This window comes from Cicer arietinum, chromosome 5 (genome assembly GCF_000331145.2).
Source record: "Cicer arietinum cultivar CDC Frontier isolate Library 1 chromosome 5, Cicar.CDCFrontier_v2.0, whole genome shotgun sequence".
Classification (NCBI taxonomy): Eukaryota; Viridiplantae; Streptophyta; class Magnoliopsida; order Fabales; family Fabaceae; genus Cicer; species Cicer arietinum.
In genome coordinates, this window is record NC_021164.2 from 61,162,211 (window position 1) to 61,179,323 (window position 17,113).

At 28.1% G+C, this 17,113-nt stretch overlaps 1 protein-coding gene across 1 annotated transcript; it reads left to right on the top strand.

Annotated features, from left to right (window-relative positions):
* Positions 1-10,209: 10,209 nt before the first annotated feature.
* On the top strand, positions 10,210-17,039 carry LOC101501603 (transcription factor GTE9-like). Its single transcript, XM_073368825.1, has 13 exons — positions 10,210-12,299; positions 12,644-12,692; positions 12,836-13,004; positions 13,156-13,173; positions 13,851-13,996; positions 14,140-14,304; positions 15,044-15,117; positions 15,218-15,287; positions 15,408-15,488; positions 15,568-15,683; positions 15,976-16,042; positions 16,155-16,285; positions 16,360-17,039. Exons 1-13 carry the CDS (start codon positions 10,974-10,976, stop codon positions 16,624-16,626), a joined length of 2,679 nt encoding a protein of 892 aa, XP_073224926.1. The 5' UTR covers positions 10,210-10,973; the 3' UTR covers positions 16,627-17,039.
* The last annotated feature ends 74 nt before the right edge of the window (positions 17,040-17,113 follow it).

Sequence of the window (17,113 nt, forward strand, 5' to 3'; positions counted from 1 at the left end):
ATTAACGCAAAACGACACCGTTTCTTGTTTCTCACCAGCTCTACCTAATCTAATCAAATTAATCACCACTTTTGATATTTATTAACTACTACATAAATTAATTACTACTGCGAGTTCGGTTCGTTTGGTTTAGTTAATTTTTAATTTGGGTTTTGAGTAGGAGATTAATAAGGCTTGTTGCTACTCTGCGTCATTCTGTATGGTATGCATAGAATTCGATCGTGCAAATCTAATTATCCTGAATCCCTAATGGGAATTAAGCTAGTGTAATGTATCGATTGTCTTTCTGTTTATGACTTTTTGCGATGTCTATGAGATGTCTGATAGTAACATATATGTGTGTGTCATCACAGCTAGGAATGTGCATGTTCGTTTCTCTAAAAATGGATTAAGATTTATAACAAATCCATTTTAAATCGATTGAAAAATTTATTATGGTTAAATAATCAATTTTGATAAATTTAATTTTAAATTTTTTTTTTAAATCAGTTAAAATCTAGTTATTTTTCGATTGATTTGAAAACTTTGACATTGTAGACGAAAATTTTGCTATAACTTGTTAATTTCAATAATATAACGTATTTGTGAAGCTATTGTGACAAAACTATGAGCAAATTTAGCATATATTTTTTATTACTTTAAACAAATTTTCATCATATAATCTAATTAATAATTAGTATATGTAAATTATAATTTATACACCGTATCACACCATAGCTAATAGCTCTTTTTAAATTTAACATTCATTCTGATGTAAAATGAAAGACAACAAAATATGAAAAATTAGTAAATGATTTACAACAAAGTGAAATATTGACAAAATATATTATATAACATTTATATAAATATGAAAGGTAAAAAAAAAAGTTAAACTTATATAAGATGATGTCAAAAGGAAAACATAAAGGAAAAAGGAAAAATCTAAGATGAACAAAAAAATTAAGTTGTACAAAATAAAGTAATTAAAAATGGATCATGTTTTTATGCATTATTTTGAAATTAAAGTTATGGACTTTAGTTTATAAAAAAAAAGACAAACGTGTTTTTTATAAAATATATTTTTTGTTGTAAACTTCGTGAAAATTGTAAAATTTTATCGAAAACTCGTGCTACAGGAGAAATAATACAAAGCCTAATACCTATAGAAATGGAGAAAAGAAACAAAGTACTCTTAAGTTAGGAAGAGATTGAAAATTAGAAAGGTAGAGATAAATGGAAGAATGGAGTTGGAGTTCAAAAATAGCTACCACGTTGCTGTCGTCGAAATCTGAGAAGAAGAAGCAATTTTTTTTTGTTGCGATAATGAGATAGTTAGATCATCTTGCTAATTCAATTTAAATTGTATGTAAATTACAATTTAGAGAAATGAATTACGATTCCAAAAAAATATTTATAGTTCAAATTCAAAAATAAAATATAAGTGGATAATAACCGAATAAAATCTAAATAAAAAAAAAATTAATAGATATTCAACCAATTATAAATAAATTGAATTATAACTATATTAATTTAACTAAATATTTAAAATGAATTTAAATCCGATTATAAATTATGTCTCATACGCCTCCACGTGCATTTTTATTGATGGGTAGAGTATCAAATGCAGGGTTTACATCTAAGGCAGCTTTGTACTTCATATTAACTAATTAAAGTTTTAAAATTAGTCAATAATTTTAATCCATGAAGTCTATTATAATATTAGAATAGAGAATACTGGGAACAAATTTAAATTGATTTCTTCAATAGATACTTATTTGTTATTTCAGAAATATTAAAAAAAAATATACAATAGATATTTTTAAAAAATACATAATAAACATTTATTATTGATAAATATTAAATATGTAAGTGATAAATACTTATAATTAATGCATATTTGAGATAAATATTTGTCAGTAATAAATATAAAAAATAACATAATAAGTATTTTTTACTAATACATAAATAATATGTGACAAATTGATAAATATAAATAAAAAGACATGATAAATATTTATAACTTATGTATAAGAAAACAATTGACAAATATTTATCAATGATGAATATAAAAAATCATGGGATCAATATTTGTCACTCATATATAAAACCACATTACAAATATTTGTCGTCGATAAATATAAATAAATAAATAAAATGTAGGTAAATATTTATAATTAATTCATAAAAAATACACATGATAATTTTTATAACTAATGCAATAAAAAAATACAAGATAAATATTTTTTATTGATAAATATATATATAAAGAAAGAGATAAATATTTATAATTGATGTATAAAAAACTCTGGGCAGATATTATATAAGTGATAAATATAAAAAATCACGCGATAAATATTTGCTTTTGATATATATAAAAAATTCAAAACAAATATTTGTCTTCGATAAATATTCAAAAATCACATGTCAAATATTTATCATTCATAAACATTAAAAAATTGAACATATATTTTCCACTCATACATACAAAATATAAGACAAATATTTGTTATCGATAAATATAAAAAATTTGAGACAAATATTTATAAGCAATGTGTAAAAAATATGGGTCACATATTTATCATTGATAAACATTACAAAATGATAAATAAATATTTATAAATAATCCATAAAAAATACGAAACAAACATAGTCAATAATAAATATAAATAAAAAATATAAATAATTATTTATCACTAATATATAAAAAATACAAAATAAATATTTGTCAGTAGTTAAAAAAGTACAAAATAAATATTTGTCACTAATATGCATAACATTATCACTAATATTTGTCACTAATGTGCGAGAATATGAGTATTTGCTAGTTAGCTATAAATACAATAATTTATTTTATAAACACTATTAGTGTAAATAGTTTTTATACTGCCAATAAATTATAGTCGTTAAATCATTAGTAATATTTGATTTTTGCAATAACTACTTATAAACTTATCCACATAATTTTTCATGATTGACCAATGTGCAAAACATTTTACACTGACAATACATATAAATTAAACTGCAAATATAAAATATAATTGTTTGTAACAATGTTATTTTAAGTATTATTTGAATTTACAATATATTGTTTTTTTTTCTTCTTATTATGATTAATAATACTAAATATTAATTAAAATATATTTTAAACTTCAAATAAATTAAAGAGTTATTATATAAAAGACAACAACAAGAACTATAATTATAATAATAATAATAATAATAATAATAACAACAACAACAACAACAATAATAATAATAATAATAATAATAATAATAATAACAATAATAATAATAATAATAATAATAATAATAATAATAATAATAATAACATATATAATAATAATAATAATAATAATAATAATAATAATAATAATAACATATTATAATTTTTATTTAGCAATTTGCACGTTGATATTGTAAATTGGGCTAACCTTTATAGCAGAAGATGACATAATAATGTTTCTTTTTATTATTAAAAATAAGATTAAAAATAAATCAATAATAAATAAAAAATATAATAATTAAAAAAAATATTTTACTAAACTTCTAATCTTAATTATTGACGTGTTTTCTCGATCATTAATGCAAATTATAATAATTATCTGAGAATTGTATACATGATAATAGTTGAAGGATACCGTAGGAAAAATAATTAAAATTGAATTGCAAGTTAAGAATGACATTTACTTTAAAATAAATTTTTTATTTATTAAAATGACACTAATAATGAAATGGAATAAGTATCCTAAACAAATATAGAAATAAAGAAAACACGACAACATTGTTATATGAGTTTGTTAAATCTCGCTTGTTTGGGTGACACCGGTGAGTTTATTGAAGACAAATTGAGCTTGAATAACTATAAACGAACACTTCACAGATAAGGACATTTATTTGATAGTGGTCGACTATCGCTGGAGCTATGGCGATTCTATGGCAAAGCACTGACAACCCACGGTGGTCGGTGTCAGAGCTCTAGTGGCTTCGCCGTAGTCATTCACTTATTTTTATTTTAAATGTTATTTTAGTCCCTTTATTTTATTTTAATTTAACTATTAGTCATTCTATTTATAAACTTAGATTTTTGGTCTTCAGCGTCACATGCTATGGGGTTTCTTAGTTCTCTATTTTTTATGATGTGACTATGTCATTTATTGTGTGGCAGCCAACTCGCAAACACACCGAAGGGTATTCAGGACCGATCAATATGAAATTATTGAATTTGTTCTTATAATATAATTTAATTATATATATACATTTATGAACTAATAATAATGAAATGAATATTAGATGTTAATTAGGGATGACAATAAAATTCATACTTATGAGTACTCATTCAAACTTATATTTATTTAGACAGAGAAAATCTACTTTAATTAGGTGTGTGTCTGAGTGTAAGTTTTTTCTTAAATTAAAACTCAGGGCGGGGATATGTTTGGGGGTTATGACATCCATCTTGCACTCGCCCCCATCAATCCTGTACTCGCACTCGAACTCGTTCCGTTAGAAATATTATTGTTATTTTTAAATTTTATATACATATACATATTCAATATATTTAATAATTTTAAAATCTTAAAAATTATAATCTTCTCTCTGAAAAATATATAATTTTTAATATAATTTTTAAATTATTATTTTATATATATGAATGAGTGCACATACTAGCGGAGATAAGGACATAAATTCAAATCCGATAAACAAACAAGAGCGGCTGCAATTTTCCCGACTAGTCGAATATAGGGGTAGGAGAGGCAAAATCCACTCTGCTCTACCCCATTGCCATGTCTAATATTAAGTTATACTCTTTTTTCAAAATCTTCAATGTCAAATAATTGTCTTATCATAAATGAATATAATCACATCATAAAAAATAAATGATAGAAAAACTCCCATATCATATAAATCAGAAGACCAAAAACTCAAATTTACAAATAAATGGACTAAAAGTTGAATTTAAATAAAATACAGATATCAAAATTGCATTTAAAATTAATTAATTAATTTTAAAAACAAATTTAAATAATAAATAAGATTATTTTTATATTTTAAATATAAATTTTGAATATCAAGTGAGTACCTCCGTATACTGAGTGTCCACCAAAATTAATTACATAAATAACACTTATTTTGAGTAAGTTACAAATAACCCTTCAATTAACATAAAATTTTATTTTTTAATAACACATTTGTTCTTGTGGAATAAGTTTCCCTTATAAACAATTATGATGATTCAGATATTTTTTTTATGGAAACCAGGACGATTATGTACACATTTAACTAAAATTATTTTTGGTGAAGACTATGTTTTTTCTAATATATGTGAAAAATGAGAAGAAAAAAAAACTACCTTCATCTCTAATTATAGTAATCTTTATAATTACTTTTGTCTTAAATATATCTTTTTGTAATTTATTAAATGTATTTGTTATTTTTTTTTTCCTAAATACATTCCTTAATAAAGATATCAACATTAAATGCATTTATGATAAATAACAATTTAGCAATAATCATATACAAAAATTTTTAATATAATAATAAATATACAATGTTTATAAAAAAAGGACAAAGGGAAAAGGGGACTTATAAGTGTCATAGTCCCTCAAATTTTATAAGTTCATTTGAGTTATATATAGTCAATTATCTATAAGTTCATTTGAGTTACATATAGTCAATTATTACATGAGCATTTGATTAGTCAATCATTAAACAATTTTTCACAAAGAAAAAAAAATAGTTAAAATGTGTATTTTGTTAGTTAGTTATGTCTTTAAATGTATCTTTCATTATTTAATATAGTCACAAAATGTATTTTTTATTAGTCAATTCAATTCATCAAATTAGTAACAAAAAAATAATTTCATAGTGTATTTAATTTTGATACATTCAAAATAACAGTGATTACACCTAACACATTTAGAAAATCAAATAACTCTTTATTTTTATATAAATGTTAAGAGTTTTGATTATAATTCATGAACTACTAAAAATACATATCCATCCGCACATGACGCACGTTGTTTTTCATATTCTGAAGTAATACAACATATGCTTAAATAAATATTTTGTAAGATGCATTATAGTAAAATGTGTTTTTGAATATTTGATCTATAAAATTATTTCTTTAAAATCTTTCATCTAATACATGGTGAGAAATATTTATCCTCTGTTTGAATCATCAATATATTTATCTCGAACACTTCCGTCTATATAATTAAAAATTATGAATAGGAGTAATAAAAATTGGCCATTAAAAACTCAATTCAAAATAATCCCATCAAAACAAAAACTATTGAGAAATAATTTTTGATTATTAATATATAATAGTTGGAAGGGAGCTTATAAGGGTTAGGACATGTCCTAACGGTCAAAGATACTTATAGATCACTCATCAAATATGTCATACATCAGGTGCTAGTCAACTTTTTTACCTTCAGCACAAATTTTAATTGTATTATTAGCGGTTTGCTTTGTTTTTGTGTATACCGACATCAAATAAACTATAATGAACATATCAATATTAATAATTTTATTATTAGTGGTTCACTTTTGCCGTGTATAACAATTCAACTATATTTAAATAAAAAATATAGAAGAATTATATGCAAATGGAATTAAGACACAATTTTAAATAATTGATATAACTTTTGCTTATTAATATAGTTGTAGTTTATTAAATGGTGTCATTATTATTATTATTATTATTATTATTATTATTATTATTATTATTATTATTATTATGTACGTCTCTCGTTTATAATTTATGGAAAAAAAATAATTTTATTTTCAGTGACTCACTTTATTTTGTGCATATCAATGTTAATAAATTATAATAATATATTGACAGAAAATTTGTTTCGTGTGTGGCTCTTCAATTTCATAAGTGGCAACTTCTCTCATGTATAACATTTATTTTGACTTTATATAGGGAATTTATGCCGTATATAACAGTGATTTTAAAATATTTGTCAGCGAGAATTTGTCAATATATATACAGTGGGGGAGCTTGAACGGAAATATTGGGGTGGTCAAAATTTTAATGGATAAATAAAAATGTATAATATAGTATTGTATATCAATTTTTTAAGTTGTAAATTTATAAAAATATATTAACGATAAAATTCAGAACGCTTATAAGATAGAACTAATAAATCAAATTTTGGTTGACAATTTTAATATTTAAAAATTAATTTCTATTTTTTTTTCTTTTTCAAATACTAAAATTGTATAATTTAATTGTTATGTTTTGTCAATATAAAAAGTTTTACATTGTGAGCAGATCACAACTATTCATAAGTGTGACTTTAAAAGTAATTATAATAAAAGTCAAACTGTTTTATTAATCTGACGGTTATGATTAATTGACAACACACACACATCAATAAAAATCGAATTTATTGTTTTAGTTCAACTTAGACTCAAACTCATAAAAAAAATATCAATCTAATTTAATTAATTTTAATTAAATTTTTTGTATCATAGGATCATTTGGTTTGATTGTTATATCGTATAAAATTCACAACTCATATAATTTATTTTTTAATTAATTAATAATAAATATTTATTTTGTGTATAATTTATTTCATAAATTATAATTTGTGTATTATAATATTTTCTGTGTAAGTATATTATATTAGATATTTGTTAACCATCATTATCTATGTTGAATTTTTGCTTTTTTTCGGTTTCTTTTGTTGAATAAATTTAGTTATTGCTCTTTTAATATATTGAATGTCCATTACAAATTTTCTCTTCTTTTTCTTCTTCTACAAAAACCAGCCTGTTGAATTTTTTCTCCAATTGTGTAGGCTTATTTTATTCATGTATTTCCTTCCCATAATAATATTCTGACTCCTTTGTGTTTCGCTTTTTTCTTTTTTTTATCTTCTTTGAGTTTGATTTGCTATATTATTTTTTTAATACTAATTTTTATTTTGGTTTAGCTTCATCTTCTTCGAATTTGATTTGTGTATTTCTTCTTTGATATCACAATCTTCTTCATTTTTGTTTTATTCTTCTATTTTTAGAAATATGATTTATTTATCAATAACAAATATTCACAGATCAACTTGATTTTGTTTTTGTTATTTTGCTATTAATTTCATATTATTCAATTTATTAGAATTTCATTGCTATATATAGTTTTTTTATTCTATTATTTATTACATTCCTTTTGTAACTCTATCCAACATAAAATAAACTATAAAAGTGATTCTAATTCATTATAAAAAATAAAAAATAAAAACTCCAAAAAACATTAAAAATACAATTTGTCATTAAACATTTAATGCTTGAGTAATGATATTTGAACACATTTTTAAACACAAATACAAGTGACCCTCCATACCATCTCTCTCTTCATTTAATTTTTTTTTTTACTTTCCCCCTTTTTATCTCTCTTTTTTTTACTTTTTTTTTTTATCTTCTTCTACAAAAATAAATTTCACACATTCATCTTCTCTTTCTTCCATAATTCCTCCTCCTTCTTTTTATTTACTGATTTTAATTAAATTTTTTATGAAATAACTTGAGCAACATTATCTCCTCACTTGGAGTGTAACTTTTCATTTCATTATTTCCCACAATGTTGAGTTTCAAATTTTGTCTTTCGTAAACATAGTTAATGACTTAAAACAAGATATAAGTCTGGTTAATGACTTAAAACAATATGGTTAATATATTTGAATAGAAAGTTTTGTCATTCTAATCAAACAATATAATCTGGTTAATGACTTTAAGAAATATGGTTAATATTGTGAATAACTTGGTTAATGAATTTGAACTGAAAACGTGAACATTCTAATCAAACAAAATATAAATTTGGTTAATGACTTAAAACAATACGGTTAATACCTTACAAAACTTGGTTAATGGATTTGAACAGAAAGTTTGGTAATTCTAATCAAATAATATAAATCTGGATAATGACTATAAAAAAAAAAAAAGTGAAAAAAGAGAGATAAAAAAGGAGAAAGTAAAAAAAAAAAAAGGAAATTAAATGAAGATAGAGATTGTGTGGAAAATAAAAAGGGGAGAAATTAATGTTTTCGTCTAAGAGCATTTCATGACACTGATCAAAGACACTAATACCCTTGTTAGTGTTTGATAAAGTAAAGGTCAATTAAGACTTTGCAAGAGTATAATTTTTTTTTATAGCAAAATATATTAATTTTTGATTCCGCCACATAATAGTATTTAAAAAAGTAGGAAAACATTATTATTTTCTGGTTAGATGAAATGATAAAAAAATTTTGCAAATAATTATAATATCACATGTTTTAATTCGATATTCAATATAATAATATCGATATTTGTCCGCGTTGAGTTAGACATTAGAAGAATAAAATCTATGCACTGTCACTATAAAATTATTTTAAATTGATAACTAATCACAATTTGCTAATACTTCAAACAATTGCATAACATCCCTTTTTCAATTTTTTTTTTCAATATAGACTAATTTTGAGAAATATACCACCCACTTTTATCTCTCATATCCAAATCGCAAGAAAATACCATTTTACCTTTTTTTATCCGTTGCTACTTGATAGTTACATTTTTTTAAACTTTGAATGAAGGTGAAACTTTTGAAATACAATTTTTTTTTAAAAATACGAATTAATGTGAAACTTTTGAAATATAACTTTTTTAAAAGTTTAAATTATTTTTGAAACTTTGGGTTAAAGTAAAACTTCATAAATGATTTTTTTTCAAAAGTTTAATTTTTTTCTTCCAATTTTAGATGAATGTGAAACTTCGAAATATATTTTTTAAATATTTTTAAAAAGTATTGAAACTTTGAATAAATATGAAAATTTTGAAATATAATTTTTCTAAAATATTTTTAAAAATTTATAACTTTGAATGAATGTGAAAATTCTAAAATTAATTTTTTTTAAATATTTAAAAACTTAAATAAATATGGAACTTTCAAAATACAACTTTTCTATTTTTTTTTTTAAAATTAAAAAATTAAAATTATTGAAATGTTAGCAATTTAAAATTAAAAGTAAAAATAATAAATAAAAGATAAAATGATATTTTTTTAAGATTTTTCAATAATTTTTCATTAGACGCATTATTTCAATTTTATTACACGATTTTTTTGTGATTTTGTACATTCCATGACAATTAGTAAGAAAACTCAGTAACCGTTGGATTAAGATAGACGTATGCTTTGTCGTTTGGGCCGTTTGATATTAAAAGGTCCGAAAAGAAGGATGCAGCAAAACGATCGCGTTCTCTCTCTCTCTCTCTTATATAAGAGCACAAAGGAGCGAACGAGCGATCTCTCTTTGCTATCCCTCACAGAAGAGAAGAAGGTTGTTGGTGTCGACGATGCTGTCTTCTTCTTAGGGTTTCATCCACATTGCGTTTGCTTCCTCATTCTCAACATTCAGGTTTTCAATTGGATTCCTACTTAGGGTTTCGCGCATTTTTTTTCTTTTCCTTCGATCTTCACATTTTCTTTCGATCTAGGGTTTATGCTTCCATTGATCTCATTTTTATCGTGATTTTCTTCCCTCGTTTTTGGTGATTCAGGAAACCCTATCTCTTAATTGTTTGATTTTTGATTTGGAATAACGAAGGTGCGAAGCGATTTCTTACTTGGGCCGTTTGCATTTCTCGTGATTAGAATAAGGATTTTGAGGAATCATTCTCTGTTTGTATTCAATTACTGAAATGTGTTTGGAAGTGCTCACGGGCATTGAGTGATGATTATTGTTGCACCTGGGAAGAAGAGAGAAGAAAACTGTTATTACTCTTGTAATAAAGTTTAGTTTAGAGAGCAATTTGTCGACGATAAAAACTCAAATTAGACTATTGGGCATGAGAGACGTGCACCTATCACTGGGTTTTATCATATTTTGCGTTAAAATTTGGAGGATAAGACTCGGTTCTTGATTCTGGCAGTTTTGGTTTATTCAGAGATTGCTGTGTGGGTAAGAACTTGTTGTCGGAGTTGATATGTGCAGTTGTTGGAATTTCATGTTATGGCGCCAACTGTACCCATAGATTTTGCTGGACAAAAGGAATCTAGAAAGTGCTCTCATTCACAAATCATGGGGAAATCTCGAAAATATTCCAAAGGTTATTCTTCTGGCTTTGTTCCCGAATACCGTCATGTTGTAGAGACTATGGGTGAATCAGATGGGTTGGGTAGTTCGGGAAGGGTTGACATGGAGCCGACGGCATCAGCTGACTCCTATGCACCAAAGAGAAAAGGCCCTGGTTTGAAAGGTGATGGTTATGGTAGTTTTGATGTACCGTTTCAACTCTTCTCATTATCTAAAATGTCTGCTATGGAGAGAAAGGATTTGAAATTGAGGTTAACTTGGGAACTTGAACAAGTAAGAAAACTTCAGAAGAAAATTGACAGTATGAATTCAAACACTGTTGGATTATCTCCCTCTAGTGACATAAGGAGCTGCAGTGTGGGACAGAAAAGGCCGCATCTGGAGAGCCAACACAGTATACTTCAAGCATCAGTTCCACATGGTAAGAAACGACCCTCACAAGGGCGTAATGGTCCCAAGACCAAAAAAAGTACGCCTGGGCGTTTGGACTATCTGAAACCTGCTGCATCAATGGCTTCATATGCTACATTGATGAAACAGTGTGAAACATTACTCAACCGTTTAATGACTCATCAATTTGGCTGGGTTTTTAGTGAACCAGTTGACGCTGTTAAGTTGAACATTCCTGATTACTTCACTGTCATCAAACATCCAATGGATTTGGGTACTGTGAGGGATAGACTAACATCTGGTAAATATTCAAATCCTATGGATTTTGCCGCCGATGTGAGGCTGACTTTCTCAAACGCAATGACTTATAATCCACCTGGCAATGATGTACACACCATCACAGAGACCCTTAGCAAAGCCTTTGAAACAAGATGGAAGGCCATAGAGAAGAAAATTCCTGTCACTGATCATCGTGTCCCATATGAGCCTTCAAAACCTACTTTTGTAGAAACTGAAATTTTGGACCCAATTCCCCCCACAAAAAAGAAGAAAGTAACGCCAAATGTTACTAATACCAAGCCACAACCCATCGAAAGAATTATGAGTGACATGGAGAAACAGAAATTGAGTCAAGAGTTGGAGGACATGCTTGGAGAGTTGCCTGAAACCATTCTTGATTTCTTGAAAGAGCAAAGTCACAATGCAGGGCAAACAAATGATGATGAAATTGAGATTGATATCGATACTCTTAGTGATGATACCTTATTCAAACTGCGGAAGCTTCTTGATGATTATATGCTGGAGATGGAGAAGCAAAGATTCCATCCAAAAGCGGGACAGTGTGAAATGGAGGTCTCTCTCTCTCTCTCTATATATATATATATATATATATATATATATATATATAGATGTGTGTGTGTGCGCGTGTGTATGTTTACATTAATGTCAGAAGCATATGATACATTTCAATGTATTTTAGATCATTTAGATTTATAAATAAATTATATGTATGATATTAACTTGCTTTATGATTTTTCAGTTTAACATTTCAAAAACGAATTGCATGGAATGTGTACATCCCCTTGTATATGTGTGTTTAACTGCAGTTCACTACTGCTATATGCATGTCTGGAAATAATTTATTCTCTGTATCTCATTTGACTGACTGTTTTTTTGCTTGCTTGATTTTTATGCAGATTCCTAATGAATCAGGGTTTAGCAACTCATCAATGCAACCATCTAAAGGTATATTGTGTATTCTCTCTCTCTCACTCACGCGCGCACACACACACACTGTTTTGGTGTTTTTGTATCCTTATAGTACAAGTGTCAACAATAATTGACAATTGACTCTAATTGCGATCCTTTATTTTCACTGCAAATGCCAGGCAATGAACTGGTTGACGAGGATGTGGACATTGTTGGTGGGAATGATCCTCCTATTTCAAATTATCCTCCACTAGAGATTGAGAAAGATGGAACCAACAGAAACAGTAAATGCAGTAGTTCAAGCAGCTCTAGTAGTGAATCTGGCTCATCATCAAGTGGTTCGTGTTAGTGCGTACTTTTGTTATATTTCCTATTGCAGCGTGTATACCTAGAACTCTACCTTCATTCTTATTTCTTTTAGATGTGGTTTCCCCTACTGTCATACGTACCAAATTACTATGAATTTTTTAAATCCTTAAACTATTTTACTTTTTTTCAGCTCTCAATCAAGATTTAGGTATAATTCATTTATGTAATAATTTCAGACTCTTTCATCCATCAGATATTTTGATTAACAAAACGATATGGTGCAAAGCAGTCCCCAGCAGAAACTTTTAATATTTTGATCCTGTCTGAATATTCCATCTTTTAATGTTTGTGGTTGAACTCAGTTGCAGCTAATTTTGTCCTTATATTAATTTTAGTTTTACTCAGACGTCACATATCTAGACAGCTGTTAATTTATTTTGCTAGAAGTGTATACTCAGTAAGTTTGGTAGTTTGTTAGTTTTAACGTATTGAATAAAAGTAAATGCTTGTAATGTCAATGTTACTTTTATTTTGTTACAGATACTTTATCTACAAAACAACGTTAGGGTTGTTAGTTACTTATGCGTAACATTGTGAAGTAGGAAAAAAGATGGACATAGTTTCTTTTGGTATTTATCTCATAAATTCAGTAGTTATTGACAATTTTCTACGTGATATATATATATATATATAGATGTGTGTGTGTGCGCGTGTGTATGTTTACATTAATGTCAGAAGCATATGATACATTTCAATGTATTTTAGATCATTTAGATTTATAAATAAATTATATGTATGATATTAACTTGCTTTATGATTTTTCAGTTTAACATTTCAAAAACGAATTGCATGGAATGTGTACATCCCCTTGTATATGTGTGTTTAACTGCAGTTCACTACTGCTATATGCATGTCTGGAAATAATTTATTCTCTGTATCTCATTTGACTGACTGTTTTTTTGCTTGCTTGATTTTTATGCAGATTCCTAATGAATCAGGGTTTAGCAACTCATCAATGCAACCATCTAAAGGTATATTGTGTATTCTCTCTCTCTCACTCACGCGCGCACACACACACACTGTTTTGGTGTTTTTGTATCCTTATAGTACAAGTGTCAACAATAATTGACAATTGACTCTAATTGCGATCCTTTATTTTCACTGCAAATGCCAGGCAATGAACTGGTTGACGAGGATGTGGACATTGTTGGTGGGAATGATCCTCCTATTTCAAATTATCCTCCACTAGAGATTGAGAAAGATGGAACCAACAGAAACAGTAAATGCAGTAGTTCAAGCAGCTCTAGTAGTGAATCTGGCTCATCATCAAGTGGTTCGTGTTAGTGCGTACTTTTGTTATATTTCCTATTGCAGCGTGTATACCTAGAACTCTACCTTCATTCTTATTTCTTTTAGATGTGGTTTCCCCTACTGTCATACGTACCAAATTACTATGAATTTTTTAAATCCTTAAACTATTTTACTTTTTTTCAGCTCTCAATCAAGATTTAGGTATAATTCATTTATGTAATAATTTCAGACTCTTTCATCCATCAGATATTTTGATTAACAAAACGATATGGTGCAAAGCAGTCCCCAGCAGAAACTTTTAATATTTTGATCCTGTCTGAATATTCCATCTTTTAATGTTTGTGGTTGAACTCAGTTGCAGCTAATTTTGTCCTTATATTAATTTTAGTTTTACTCAGACGTCACATATCTAGACAGCTGTTAATTTATTTTGCTAGAAGTGTATACTCAGTAAGTTTGGTAGTTTGTTAGTTTTAACGTATTGAATAAAAGTAAATGCTTGTAATGTCAATGTTACTTTTATTTTGTTACAGATACTTTATCTACAAAACAACGTTAGGGTTGTTAGTTACTTATGCGTAACATTGTGAAGTAGGAAAAAAGATGGACATAGTTTCTTTTGGTATTTATCTCATAAATTCAGTAGTTATTGACAATTTTCTACGTGTTTGGCTTATGATGATGGCAAAATTAGAGACTTGTAATGTAATTTTTCTGAATGCTGGAACAATATTTTTTGTCTGACTGTTGCAATTGTGGCACCACAGATTCAGATTCAAGTAGTTCATCTGGTAGTGAGTTAGATACTGCTAAGGCGTCGGAACCTCTTAGTACTAAGAAGGTGATTAGGTTACATACAATATCAAATGTTATGGTATTGATGGAATGCATTTTTCTTCTGCTTTGACCGGTTTCTTTGTTAAAACCACTACACATTGCAGGAAAATGTAGGACCTGGCTTGACTTGTGATCAAAACAGGGGGGATCTTAGTAATCCAGAAGCTGGAAAGGGTGGGTCCCAAAGTTGGTGTTATGTAACCATGTGAATATTATAGTTTCTTGGCATGCATTTTGATGAGAGGGTCTGTCCACCTTTGTTGCTTTCTTGCTCATAATCTCTTTCCTGTATAGATTCAACTGATCTGGGTACCCAGGTTGACCAGAGTTTGGAGACTAAGGCAGTTACAATTGAATCAGAAAGCCATCAAGATGGTAAGCCTGAAAATTGAAGAAATATGTCTGCTTCTTAGTTATGGGGCATGATCTCACTCTTCATGCTGTATCATTTTAGGGGAGAGTGCTGCGTCTAAGAGGCAAGTCTCTCCTGAAAAGCTCTACCGTGCAGCTTTATTAAGGAGCCGGTTTGCTGACACCATATTGAAAGCTCAAGAGAAAGCCCTTGAAAAGGTTTGTTAAGGGTGTAATATCGTTGTTGAGGTTTTAACTCTTCACATTAATAGAATAGGTTGAGTTTGTTTGTTGAACATCAAAATTTGAGAAACACAAACATTTGAAAACCATTAAGGTTTGAAGTGTATAATTTTGTCTCCGTCTCACGAGTATGGAAACTCTATTATTGCTAAAGTAGCAAATCTGGTAATTGCCAATTTACCACCATTGCTGCCTTTCATGAAATCTCAGCCAACATTTTTTCAAGTTTTATGTGAATGTTGGTTTTTCAATTCCAACTTGATATCAGGATGAAAAGCGTGACCCTGAAAAGCTTAGAATAGAGCGAGAAGGACTTGAAAGGAGGCAGAAAGAAGGTTTGTTTTTTAACATCGTAGATTTTTTGAGGTTAAATGTTGATCTGTTAATGAATGTTACTTCAGCTTTTCATGATTTGTCTGATTAATAATTTTGTTTTTTGTGCATCAGAGAAAGCTCGACTGCAGGCAGAGGCAAAGGCTGCAGAAGAGGCTCGGAGGAAAGCTGAAGCAGAAGCTGCAGCAGAAACCAAAAGGAAGAGGGAAGAGGAGAGAGAAGCAGCCCGCCAGGCTTTGCAAAAGGTAGGCCGGAATGATATTTGTCCAACTACAAAGTTAGCTTCCTGGTATGTTTCACTGAATAGCTCTGTTTGCAGATGGAGAAAACTGTTGAGATCAATGAGAGCTGTCAATTTTTGGAAGATCTAGAGATGCTGAGTGCTGTACATGATGAGAATGCACCAATTTTCAAGGAGGCGAGCCCTGATCACCATCAAAATGGATTTGGTGGGATCAAGCTGCAGGGTAATCCCTTAGAGCAGCTAGGATTGTATATGAAGGTTGACGATGAGGATGAGGAGGAAGAACTGCCTCAAAGTGCTGCAGGGCCATCGAAAGATGTAGAAGAAGGAGAAATTGATTGATATTAACCTCATTAATTGTTAGCATCATTTGAACAAATATATAAACAGTGGTTCTGAGCAGTAGTTGCTGGATTTAGCGACACTGTTTTTTCCAGCTATGGAGCGTGGAGTTTAATCCATATTTGTATGGTCTGATGTTGGCTCGACACTTTAGGAAAGTTTGAGGATGGGACATCAAAAACTTAGAAAAGGGCATGAAGGTTGGATTTGGTTTTACTTCGTTCTGATTAAATTTGGTTTTAACTTGGGAAATAGTTTCTGGATGGAAAATTTGTATCAATCAGGATATGCCCAGTTTTGCTTGTAAAAAAGAACTCGTCAATGAGTTCTATATCTGACCTTGAGTAGTTAACTTCACTGACATTGTAAAATATTGTTTTAGATCTGAGGTAGAAATCAATTCTTTTTATTTATTTATTTGTCCTTGGAATGCCTTTTGACAGTCTATTTCGTGTGAAGATTCCTATTACTAGTTATTTCCGAAATA

What these genes read in the sequence shown, in the direction of transcription:
- LOC101501603 (XM_073368825.1), top strand. Translation starts at nt 10,974, where the DNA reads ATGGCGCCAACTGTACCCATAGATTTTGCTGGACAAAAGGAATCTAGA. An exon ending in CGGGACAGTGTGAAATGGAG is followed by an intron (nt 12,300 to 12,643) that starts GTCTCTCTCTCT and finishes ATTTTTATGCAG; the next exon opens with ATTCCTAATGAATCAGGGTT. An exon ending in ATCAATGCAACCATCTAAAG is followed by an intron (nt 12,693 to 12,835) that starts GTATATTGTGTA and finishes TGCAAATGCCAG; the next exon opens with GCAATGAACTGGTTGACGAG.